We start from the raw sequence: 12,349 nt of genomic DNA on the forward strand, positions 1-12,349 counted from the left end.
CACAGTGTGGAAGCCAGTCTGGTTGAGGTGCAGTTAAGAATGGAGGAGTAGGAGGGGTGGGGGCCTTGAGATGGAGCGGGCTCGAGGGTGGGGCCAGGTCAGGTAGGGCCTTGTGGGTCATGGTAAGAATGTTGCCTGAGGTGGGGGTGGGATGCCTCAGAAGGTTTTGAACTCAGGAGTGTTGTGGTTTGACTTATATTTTAAAAGTTCAGATGTGTTAGGTTTGGGATGTTTGTCAGACTAAGTGGAAATGTCGACGGGGCAGCTGGGAATGTGAGTCCGGAGTTCATTGTGTGAGTGTGTAGTTCTATATCCCTGTGAACAAGACAGGCCCTGTTTTGTTTGCCCAGCGACAGTGATACTTAAGCCTCCTGCCCTGTGGCTTCCCTCAGCCCCAAACTAACAATTACTGCGGCTCACAGCTGTCAGATGCTCCACTTCTGTGTTCTCATTTGGTTCTCACCTGCCCCTGGGAGGGGCTGGTGGTTTACAGGACATCTTACAGATGCATGAGGGGCGGCGTGGGAATGGCACCCGGCCTCCCGCACCCAGCCCTTTTCCCTGCGCCCCATCTCCAGTGCGAGTTGTCTGTGTGGCAGGCAGTGGTGTTCCCTGCCATTGGTCATGGATGATCATGTTTTCATGCCTCCTTAGTTCCCTTAGGGTTTCCAAATTTCTGGTTCATCTGGCCTTAGGCTACTGTTTGTCTTGGAGTTGGTTCCTCGCTCTGTGTGTCATGAGGTCGTGACAGGTGGGCCAGGGGGGCTGGTCTTCATGGGGCTGGCGCTGTGGGGAGTCAGTCCCACCACTTTGGTTCTACTTCCTGCCTGACCCAAACATCTACACTGAACTGGCTTGGTGACCGGGCCAGCCCTCAGCCGGTACGTTTATACCTCTGTGAGGCTGCCCCTGTGCCCCCCGCCCTCCCCAACAGGTAGCCTGGTCCATTTCCAACAGCACTAATCATTCAGGTGTTCCGGCCGATGGCAAGCAGACATCCCTTTCCTGTAACTCCCACGTGACGGGCGTTGTTCCCCCCTCTGGTACACAGTAGAGACACCCAATTCCTCTTGGACAAGATTTCTCTCCGCACATGGGAGGAGGGTGCAGAGTACTTACAAGTGAGGCCCAGGATCAGACGTGTTCAGATTCCGGCCCCTCCCCCTGTCCTTGTGTGGCCTTGGGGAAACCACCTACGAGCCTCTCGGTGGCCGCCTGTGTGATGAGGGTAATGGCAGTCCTCCCTTCGGTTGGGAGGACTCAGTGAGGCCATCGCTGTAGGGGTTGTTAGCACAGCGCTTGGCACAGGGAAGGACTGAAGCCATGAAGCCATGGCTGTCTTGGAGGGTCCTGCAGTGGTGTGCCCTGTCTGTCACCTTCCCCCTAAGGTAGAGGAGGGGGAGGGGGACGTTTGAACCGGGATGGCACAGGGTCATTGTTTGCTCTCCTTCTGTGGTTCAGTGGTCAGTGTGGACGAAGAGATAATAAAACGGACACTAAGTTTTGTGGAATCTTCCTTAAATTCAATCATAGTAGGACCACCCAAAATCTCCGAGGGGTGTGTGGTTGTAGGTCAAAGGAAAAATGGCTTTCTGACTGAAAGTTGGGATCTGTAGTCTGTTTTATTTTGTGTTTTTAAACTTGTTGAAAAATTCTTCACTTAAAATATGTAAGATGGTTTTACTCAGTAATACTGAACTGAAAACTGTCTCTTAGCACCTTTTTTTACCTCGGCATTGTCCACATCTTTGTGATTCAGGGTCCAGGTTTGTTTGTTTATCCTCACGAGAGGATATTTTTTCCCTTGATTTTTAGAGTGGAAGGGAGAGAGGAGGTGGGGGAGTGAGAGAAAAAAAAATCAATGTGAGACACGTCCTTTGGTTGCCTCCCGCACACACCCCTACTGGGGGCTGGGGATCAAACCTGCAACCCAGGTATGTGCCCTTGACTGGGAATTGAACCCAAGACTCTTTGGTCTGAAGGCCGACACTTTAACCACCGAGCAAAACTGGTCATTTTTAACATAAAAAAAAAAACTTTAAAAAATTTTGGCAATTTTTTAACTTGAATGGAAATGCCTACAGTTAATTAGTGATACCATAAGGAATAACTAGTTGTGAGCTTCATTTATTATTGATAATACTCTGCTTTCATTTTCACTAGTAATCAAAATGGTTGCATTTTAGCCTTAATCTACCAATCAATGAAAAAGGAAGATGAATAATTAATGTCAAGCTTACCTCACCTGATATAACAGCTTGTAGAAAACTTTTAATCTTTTTAATGCTGTATTTTACATTTGGGTGTAAATAAAACAATCACTTGTGATCTGTATATGGATGTGAAATTGATCAGTTATCCCTGTGTGATATATAATTGATAACCTTGAAGAAACTGCCGTTGTCCTTTAGCTAAATAAGAGCAGCACATTAAAATCCAACTCGGGAAACAGTGGCTCTTCATCCAAATCCTGTCCTTCATTTAACTTGATGTTCCTAGTGTGCAGCAGGCAGGCTGGCTTAGTTTAATCGCTAATCAAAATGAAACGGTAAGAAACATCCCATTTGCTCTCCGAGTCGATTGATCAGTCTGCATGGCACCCTGACATGACGTTTAGTTATTTAGTTACCATTTTCAGAGAACACCTCTGCTCGGCATCACCCTGCGCACTGAGGACTGGGTCACTGATACCCTCTGCTTGCTTTACCTCTCTGCCTCGCTGAAAAGATTTGAGCTTAAAATAGCCAAGATATTTTATTTGTAAAGCATTTCTTACATGCAGGTTAGGAATTAACTCACATGTCCGTCATACAGGGCGTATTGGTTTCCATGCATTCTTCCCTCACACCTTAAGTCATCCCTTTCTTAAAAAAAAAAGGAAGAGTGCTTCGTGTTGCCATCTCTAGCTACCTTGTGTCTCTTTTCTCTTATTGCTAAACTTCCTCAATAAGTGGTTCGTCCCAACTTTATCCGCTCTGCACCATCCCTCCCTTCCGGCCCACTTTCTACCAGAAACGGGGAAGCTGGAAGGAATCTAACACTGAGTCTTGTGTGTGCCTTGCTCTTGGCGCCTTTCCCGTGTTAGGACACTTAATCCTCTCACCTTGGGTTGCCAAGTGTCCAGCACTGAGCCCACATAGTCTGGGATTGTAGCTTCTTGTTTGGCAAAAGGAAAATTTTGTAAACAAAAATGTCCCTTGTTTAAAAAAAAAATCTTGTTTGTGGTTCAGGATCCTCTGAGACCGGACCTCTGTGTTAGTAAACCTTGGTTAACTGAAAGCTGCCAGGAATTTGCTCCTGAAAACTCTGAGTTGGATACAGCCCGGTGTGGGTGCCAGTCCTGCCTGAGGGGCTCACTTTGCGGGGTGCCGGGCACCCGCACTCCAGGAGCTGCCTCACCAAAGCCTCTCTCTTCATCTGAAAGTAGTTGTTTCAGTGGCGGAGAAAAGGATGGCAAGGTGACGGCCAGGCATTCAGGTTCAACAAAACTAACTTTCCCATAGGAATTTCTGCAACAAATATCGTATTTATTATAGAAATAATAAAAGTGCGATATTTGTTATGAAATAAAATCCAGTATGACAGACGCCACCTTCGGATGGGTCAGGCTTTTGCTGGAGTCTCTTGTCCTGCTCTCTGTCACTGTTCTTTACGTCCCTTTTCACTGCAGTGACCCCTTCATCCATTTGTTCAGTATACTTACTTATTGACTGGACTTTTAAGGCCTGTGTAGGCCAGACAGGGGCACAAGATCGCTCAGAATCAGATGGAGTTCTTATCCATTGCACCTTCCAGAACCATTCAGACACGCATGTGCTGTCCCCCAAGCAGGTGCTGGCTCCTGCTCAGTGTAGTTGCGGATGGCTGCTGCGATGTTTCTTTTGTTATTGTTGTTAATTAATAGACTTTATTTTTTTAGGGCAGTCATAGATTTATAGAAAATTGAACAGACCTTACCCAGAGTTTCCACACACTCTGCTCTCTCCCCACTCAGTTTCCCCTGTTTGTAACATCTTGCATTGCTGTGTTACATTTGTTATAGATAAGAACCAATCTTGATACATCAGCAACTAAAATCCATAGTTTACATTAGAGTTTACTCTTTGTGTTCTATGAGTTGTTGGGGTTTTTTTATTTTTTGTTGTTTGTTTTTTAAATAGTTTATTGATTTTGAGAGAGAGAGAAACATCTATGTGAGAGCAAAACATGGATCGGCTGCCTCCTGCATGTCCCCCTCCTGGGATCAAGCCTACAACTTTTGGTGCATGGGATGATGCTCAACCAGCTGAGCCACACCAGCCAGGGCTGTGTTCTTTGAATTTTGACAAATGTTTAATGATATATCTACCATTACAATATCTACTCCTCACTCCCCCCCGACCCTTGTCAACTACTGATCTTTTTACTGTCTCTAGTTTTGCCTTTTCCAGAATAATGTCATATGTAATACTAGAGGCCCAATGCACCAGTGGGGTCCCTCAGCCTGAACTGCAGGATCGGGCCAAAACTGGCTCTCTGACCTCCCCCGAGGGGTCCCAGATTGCGAAAGGGCACAGTCCAGGCCGAGGGACCCCACCAGTGCATGATGGGGGCCAGGGAGGGATGCAGGAGGTTGGCCAGCTGGCGAAGGACCGCAGGAGGGCTCCAGGGCGTGTCTGGCCCGTCGTCTCGCTCAGTCCCAATCTGCTGGACCCCAACAGCAAGCTAACCTACTGGTTGGAGCATCTGCTCCCTGGTGGTCAGTGCATGTCATAGCGAGCGGTTGAGTGGCCTTAGCATATCATTAGCATATTACACTTTGATTGGTTGAACGGCCAACCGGTTGACCAGACATTTAGCATATTAGGCTTTTATTATGTAGGATGTAGCCTTTTCAGACTGGCTTCTTTCACTAAGCAATGTGCACTTCAGCTTCCTCCATGTCTTTTTGTGACTTAATAGTTTCTTTTTCACTCCTGAATAATATTCAATTATACAGATGTACCACGGTTTGGTTATCCATTCATCTTGGTTGCTTTCAGTTTTTGGCAGTATGAATAAAGATGCTATAAACATTCATATACAGGTTTTTCTGTGAACATAAGATTTCAGGTGACTTAGATAATGGTAAGACTATTTACCTTCCTAAGAACCTGCAGGTCTGCCTTGCCTAGTGGCTGCACTGTTTTGCATTCCTGCTAGCAATGAACGTAAGTTCTATTACTCCACATCCTCACCAGCATTTGGTGTTGCCTGTTTTCTGGATTTTAGCCATTCTGGTAGGTGAGTGGGGGCATTTCATTGTTGTTTTCATTTCCAGTTCCCATTGGCGTACGATGCAGAGTATCTTTTCAAATGTTTATTTGCCATCTGTATGTCTTGTTTTGGTGAGATATCTGTTCAGATCTTTTGCTCTTTTTTAACTGAGTTGCTTGCTTCCTTATTGTTGAGTTTTAAGGGTTCTTTACGTGTTTTAGATACAAGTCTTTTATCAGTTGTGTACTCTATTTTCCCCCAATCTGTGACTTGCCTGCCATACTATCTTATTCTTTCTCTTTCAGCCTTTCTGGGTCCCTATATTTAAGGCCTCATCTAAGCAGGATAGAGTTGGGTGTTGTTGCTTTTTTTTAATCCTAAAAATCATTGTCTTTTATTTGGACTATATTGTCTATTTACTTACATTTTTTGCTTTCTACTCTCTGTCCTACGTTCATTTCTTCTCATCCTCTTTTTTTTTTTTTAACATTTTATTGATTTTTCACAGAGAGGAAGGGAGAGGGATAGAGAGTTAGAAACATCGATCAGCTGCCTCCTGCACACTCCCCATGGGGATGTGCCCGCAACCAAGGTATATGCCCTTGACCGGAATCGAACCTGGGACCCTTCAGTCCGCAGGCCAACGCTCTATCCACTGAGCCAAACCGGTTAGAGCGCATCCTCTTTTTTAAGGGCAAGAAGAATCTAGCTTGGTAATTAGGCACTTGATCCTTTCAGGTGTACCCTGGAGGTGTTAGCACGTGTCCTTTATCAGAGTCAGATGTTAGTGGCACTGCACTTTCACCTCAGACAATGAGGGAACTTTAGGACACTACGTAACCCTATTGTGTAGGCCCTGTGTGTCCCATTTGTCTTCATCAGATGGGATACACGGTGATGAATGGCAGAATAAGTATAGTCTCTGTGCAAGGGGTCAGTGAGGACTGTGGTGCTGCAAGTGGGTAAGTCAGAGGCCCGACTTTTGGAGGAACGTTCAGTGATGCTCCCCTACTCTTGGCATTACCCCTCCATGCACATTGTTCACTGGGACGTGTCAGCACCGACCAGAGGAGCACGCCGCCCATTGCACCCAGGGACTGGAGCTATTCTTAGGTGGCAAAGCCTTTCAAGTGAGGTCACAGGTTCATGACATAATTGGCCTCTCAGCCTGGGTGGGTGACTAATCCTTGTACTACCTACTTATGTAGTTTACTTTTACTTCCATTGTATTTTCTCCTCTCATTTGAGATTTGGAAAATAGTCAGGAAAAGTGGATCCTTTCTTCAGTAACATTTTTGGTCATTCTACGTTAATCCATGCAGTGTAACTTTAGGCCAGGCTGGCTTCTACGCTGTCGTTTCATTGTCTGCTTCCACTTGAAGTAACATGGAGACCGTAGTGTGTGAGTCGGTCATTGCTCTGTGCTTTCTTTTTTTTTTTTTTTTTTTTTAATATATTTTATTGATTTTTTACAGAGAGGAAGGGAGAGAGATAGAGAGTTAGAAACATCGATGAGAGAGAAACATCGATCAGCTGCCTCCTGCACATCTCCTACTGGGGATGTGCCCGCAACCCAGGTACATGCCCTTGACCGGAATCGAACCTGGGGCCTTTCAGTCCGCAAGCTGACGCTCTATCCACTGAGCCAAACCGGTTTCGGCTGCTCTGTGCTTTCTTAAAATAATAAATGTGCTCTGATTACCCGTGGCCAAATATAAACAGAAAATGACATGTATGGCTTTATATTCACGTGTTCTGTGCTATTCTGGTCCATTAGTGTCCCCATTCCGTTCCTCTAAATTTCTACTGTGACTTGATGAAGAATTATCTAGTTAAAGATATATTAATAGTCCAATGACTAATCTGTATTTCAGATGAAAACTATGTGTTTATACCAATACTCTTTTATTATTATTATTATTATTATTATTATTGGAGAGAGAGACTTCGATTTGTTGTTCCACTTATTTATGCATTCATTGGTTGATTCTTATATGTGCCCTGACTGGGGATCGAACCTGCAACCTTGGTGTATTGGGATGTCGCTCTAACCAACTGAGTACCCGGCCAGGGCCTATACCAATACTTTTTTAAAATTTTTATGTAACTTTATTTTAAGTTCATACTTCCTATTGTCTAAATATATACCTTTAGACAATATTGTCCCCAAAATGTTGGACATATTTGTTCATAGTTCCTAAAATTCGCCATTATATGAATTTTAGGGAAAAATGAGTGGTAGACATTGACTTTTAATTATGTCAAGTTCATGATTTTAAAATAGCTATATTAACTTAAATTCCTTTAATATTGCCATTTAAGAACATAATATACTCCGACTTAGTCACATGACTGTACCTACTATGAGTTTCTTCCCAAAATGTTGACTCAAAACCTAAAAGGGAAAAAAAGTAAATGGTTGATTTGTTACACGCTGTGCTGTGATTTCTGGGATCAACACGTTAATTCCTGTTTGGGTGTGTGTGTTTAGTTCTGTTCCATTAGAATCTGGGCTGTGCTTTCTCAACTCCACCCTCTTTTTTCAAAAAATATTTTTCTTAAATGTAATTTATGAAAAAGTAGATTACAGGGCTAAGAGTAAACAAACGTGTGTGATACCACGTTTCAGACATAAAGCAACACGTAGTACCTAAGAATAAACTTCTGTAGATTAAACATAAAGGCCGTTTTCATGTTCTGTTTCAAAATACACTGTTGGCAGCTTGCATGGTCACAATAAAGATGTTTTCTGATCCTTTTTATGACCAAGCACTCCATGGCTGCTGCTATGAGGCTGGCATTTAAATTCCACAAGCTGCAAGGGACAGGAATAACAAGGGTAGGGGCAGGTGTTTGGTTCCTGCCCACAGAGTGAATGGGCTTTTCACTAAACCTTTTGAGCCTTCCTTCCCCCCCTTCCCACCCCGCTGCCTGCTGGGAGGACTGTGGGCAGGAGGCCGAGAGTGCTGAGGTGGGTGCGGGGAGCAAGGGGGTGCAGGGAGCGGGGCCTCCGCCAGAGCGCAGTGCAGCAGTGCCCACACTGGCACAGACTTCTGTTTTGGCAGCTCGCTTCTCAGAGATCTACATTATATAAATAAGGTTATAGAAATAAAGTTCCTGACAGTACGAACAAATACAAATGCCTTGATTCTAGCTTAAATCACTCTGACTGATTTAAGCAAAGTTGTTTTTAGACTTTTTTTATTTTTTTAAGTAGATCTGATTTGCCAAGAGTAGAGTGTTTGATTTTCAAGTAATGGAGGTGGGCTTTTGCTGTTGTTTTCTTTATCTGCCGCCAAGAGTTACTTATGTGTTTAACATAGATGTGAAAGTTACGTGGGTTGTTGCACTATCTGAAATGACCAAATGATATAAAGTGACATGGATGTAATTATATTCTTGGTCACGTGAGGGCTTCCTTTGTGAAGAACTCTGTTCCGTGTTGAGCTTCAGGAGAACTTAATTATGGGGTAAATGAGGGGTGTAGAGCGGGCACTTTGATTACTTGGCGTGGTGGACCCGTGGGCGCTGGGGATGAGTCTGCCCTCACTCTCCAGCAGGCTGTTCTGTTAGGGGCTCCTTAGGGACTACAGGCTCTGCACCTGTAACCTCATCAGGTCCTGTCTTACAGGAGGTTCTCTGCCCCCCACCCGCCCCCATGGTCGGACCACTGTCATTGTAAGCAGAGCTGTGCAGGCGGGCTTCCTGCTGAGGAGTTGGTTCATCTGGGACGCCATGGGGAGGGACCTGGGACCTTTGCATTTGGAAAGACCCCTGGCACCTGTGAGGAAGAAGATCAAAGAGAATAAGCTGGGAGGCCAGAGTAATGATAAGAGCTTGGCAGGGGTGGGGTGGGGGGGGAGGGCACCCTTAGAGGGCCACCTGGCAGGTTGGACTGGGGGACTCCTCTTCCTCCTCTGGTGGAACATAGAAAACGAATGTAGACTCCAAGTGCTGTTCCCATGTGCCTTCTCTCCTGGGCAGGGAAGAAGGGCTGGCACACATGTTACCCAAGGTAGCAGGACGAGTAGGGGCCATGGTTTCACCCTAGAAGTGGCCCAAGTGATGGCACCCCATGCACAAGGGAATGCGTCTTTGGCACTGGGTATCACACAGGTGTGCCCGGCTGGCTGGCAGCCACGATCTGGGGTTAGAGAGCGGGTGAGTTCACTTTTAGACATGTTGAATGTGCGGTGCCTATCAGGACATTCGAGTGGACATGTTCATTTCTGAGTCTGAAGATGTAGGAAAGGCTGGGCTAGCCCTTTGAAAGTCGATGTCTTGCAACGTTTTGAGAACAGGGCCTGGTGGAGTCATCGTGTGGAGGTGTGGCCAAAGTCCTAGTCCAGTTGGTGTTCTTTTCTCTCTCCACATACTACCTCATCCATAGCCAGTCATTTCCCCCAGAGAACTGTGGGTGACCTGCCAGCACATTTAATCTCTTGGTCTAGTCTGGGGGTTGTCCGTGTGGTTTTTTGGTTTTCCCAGCTCTTAGCTATCAGACTATTTGGTTCCTGTAGATAAGTTGGCAGAGAGAGGCTCTCATTCATCTTCATCAGAGTTAGGAGCAGAGATGTGCACGCAGCCATGAGCGGCCATGAACGGCGGGAGATGTGCTTTCCAAGCAGGTGCTCGTCCCGCTGCTCTTTGGAGTAAGCCCCCCTTGTCCTGGGACATTCTGTCTGTCACATGCGATGGTCCTTAGAATGGACAGCGTCCCAGGAGACGCGAGGCAGAGCGCCGTCCCGCCCGCCGTGGGTTCCACAGCATTGTATCTCCCAGAATGAGACGAGAACTAATGTGAGAAACAAAAAAAGCTTTTATCTTTTCTGACTGATAGAAACTCAGACTGCTCTAGGGAGTAGATAAAAATAAGGCATTTGTTCCTATAGTTAGTCACTATAATGACCAAGAGAATCCTTTTTAAGAGAATTTAAAATTAAACCAGATAAGTTGAGTGCAGGGAATGAACAAATATAGAAAGAACAGGTGAGTTTTAAGACAGAGTTGGCATTCTTTTGAGGGAAGGGTATTGTAGAGTGAGTTTGTGACCAGCTGCGTCCCCTGGTGCCCACCCCATCATGGGGCACGGTCAGCTGTCTGAGTGTCTGAAACGGACGCCCACGGGTTCTGGGGGCAGCAGTGGACTGTGAGGCACTTTTTTACTTCCCTTCCCCTCTTTACAATACCACACAATGGCTTCCCCCCCTAACTTGTCTGGTTTTGTTCTCAGGCCACGTTCTCATAGAGATTTCAAGTACCCACCAGAAACTTGATGAGAGTTTTAGAGAAAATGTATGTGAACTCTTTTTCTATTTTTACAACATGTATTTCTTTTTAAATTTTATTTTGCTTAACATCTCAAATCTGATATGAATATTTTTATTTCCTTTTGTTAACAGTTCAAAGCATTCCACAAAGAGATTATACATGAGCTGGAGAAGAAGACAGAACTTGACGTAAAATACATGACCGTGAGTATTCGGCGTTGCTCTGCCTCCGTGGTGGAGGCAGGCGCGGGCACGGGGCCTGGCTGTCCAGGAGGCTGCACTCACTTGACTCTGAGCCTGACTCAGCAGCAGATATGGAGGGAGCTTGTGTTGAGGGTGTGCACGATGCACAGACAGGTCCCTTGAGGCTGAGTGGGCTTGTTTCTTCTAACACTCAGGATTCTTATTGAAAAGCATAGAAAAAATACTGCGAGGAATCCTGCTGCTTCTGGAAGCCTTGCCCCCAAGCCCATACACGTGCTGGCGACAACTGCATCTGTGTTGGAGCAGCTGTGGCCCTCACAGCCGGCTCCGTGGGACGGGGGTGTGTGGGAGAGCACCGTCTGGGTGCCAGGTCTGATGGCAGAGGCCGTTCCTGCGTTGACCTCTTGCCGCCACCTGGTGTTGTCGGTTCCAGCAGCTTCCTCCTTCCTGGTCCTGCCCGGCACACAGGGCTCTTCCCATTTCCCCCGACTGCCACCCAGAGTCCCCTTTCTTCTCACCAAGACCCCGTGCGGCAGTAAGCCGTGCTCAGAGGAAGGCGCAGGACCAGCTGGGGCTGCGGAGCAGGGTGTGATGCTAAGCACTTTGCATCCCTACAGAAACTCCGAAATGTGGGAACGAACTCATATTATCCTCACTGTACAGATTAGAGGGCAGAAGTGGACCTTAGAGAAATTAAGTAATTGCTGAAGTCGCACGGGAAATGAGGGAGGAACCCAGAATTTTAACCTAGGTCTGTCAGGCTCCAATAAAAAACTGTTGCACAGCTCCCAGATGACCGGAGTTGATTGTACTTCTTCAGTCTCTTTCTTGAAATCATAAGTCATAAAACAGGAACCTGGGATCTAATATTGTTGACTTATTCTCACCAAAGTACTGACCACCCAGTGTCCAAACACCCTGGAAGAAAGAAGGAATAAGAGAAAGAAAAGTCGTTGTCTCCTGAGAGCTGCCCTCTGGTCAAGAGCCCCTCATATAAACAGAACTTTAGGACAAAGCATCAAACCTTAAAGTTGAAGGGAGGGGAAGTGTGAAGTGGGGGTGTGCAGGACCACAGCCCGGGGAGGGTGGTGTGAAGTGGGGGTGTGCAGGACCACAGCCCGGGGAGGGTGGTGTGAAGTGGGGGTGTGCAGGACCACAGCCCGGGGAGGGTGGTGTGAAGTGAGGGTGTGCAGGACCATGGCCCGGGGAGGGTGGTGTGAAGTGAGGGTGTGCAGGACCACAGCCCAGGGAGGGTGGTGTGAAGTGAGGGTGTGCAGGACCACAGCCCAGGGAGGGTGGTGTGAAGTGGGGGTGTGCAGGACCACGGCCCGGGGAGGGTGGTGTGAAGTGAGGGTGTGCAGGACCACGGCCCGGGGAGAGTGGTGTGAAGTGAGGGTGTGCAGGACCACGGCCCGGGGAGGGTGGTGTGAAGTGGGGGTGTGCAGGACCACAGCCCAGGGAGGGTGGTGTGAAGTGAGGGTGTGCAGGACCACAGCCCGTGGAGGGTGGTGTGAAGTGAGGGTGTGCAGGACCATGGCCCGGGGAGGGTGGTGTGAAGTGAGAGGGAGACCGACCACAGCCAGTGAAAATTGCTGGCCAAAAAAGCTGCCTTCGGGTTTTGTATGTAGCTTGCTATAGTG

At 46.9% G+C, this 12,349-nt stretch overlaps 1 protein-coding gene across 1 annotated transcript in view; it reads left to right on the forward strand.

The window, feature by feature from the left end:
* Window positions 1-12,349, forward strand: part of BAIAP2L1 (BAI1 associated protein 2 like 1) — a 75,513-nt gene that overhangs the window by 41,243 nt on the left and 21,921 nt on the right. Inside the window, exons 4-5 of the mRNA XM_014463384.2 lie at window positions 10,469-10,530; window positions 10,638-10,709. Coding sequence (XP_014318870.1) covers window positions 10,469-10,530; window positions 10,638-10,709 — 134 coding nt within the window. The remainder of the gene's footprint in view (window positions 1-10,468; window positions 10,531-10,637; window positions 10,710-12,349) is intronic.

Source organism: Myotis lucifugus, unplaced genomic scaffold (genome assembly GCF_000147115.1).
Source record: "Myotis lucifugus unplaced genomic scaffold, Myoluc2.0 scaffold_208, whole genome shotgun sequence".
Classification (NCBI taxonomy): Eukaryota; Metazoa; Chordata; class Mammalia; order Chiroptera; family Vespertilionidae; genus Myotis; species Myotis lucifugus.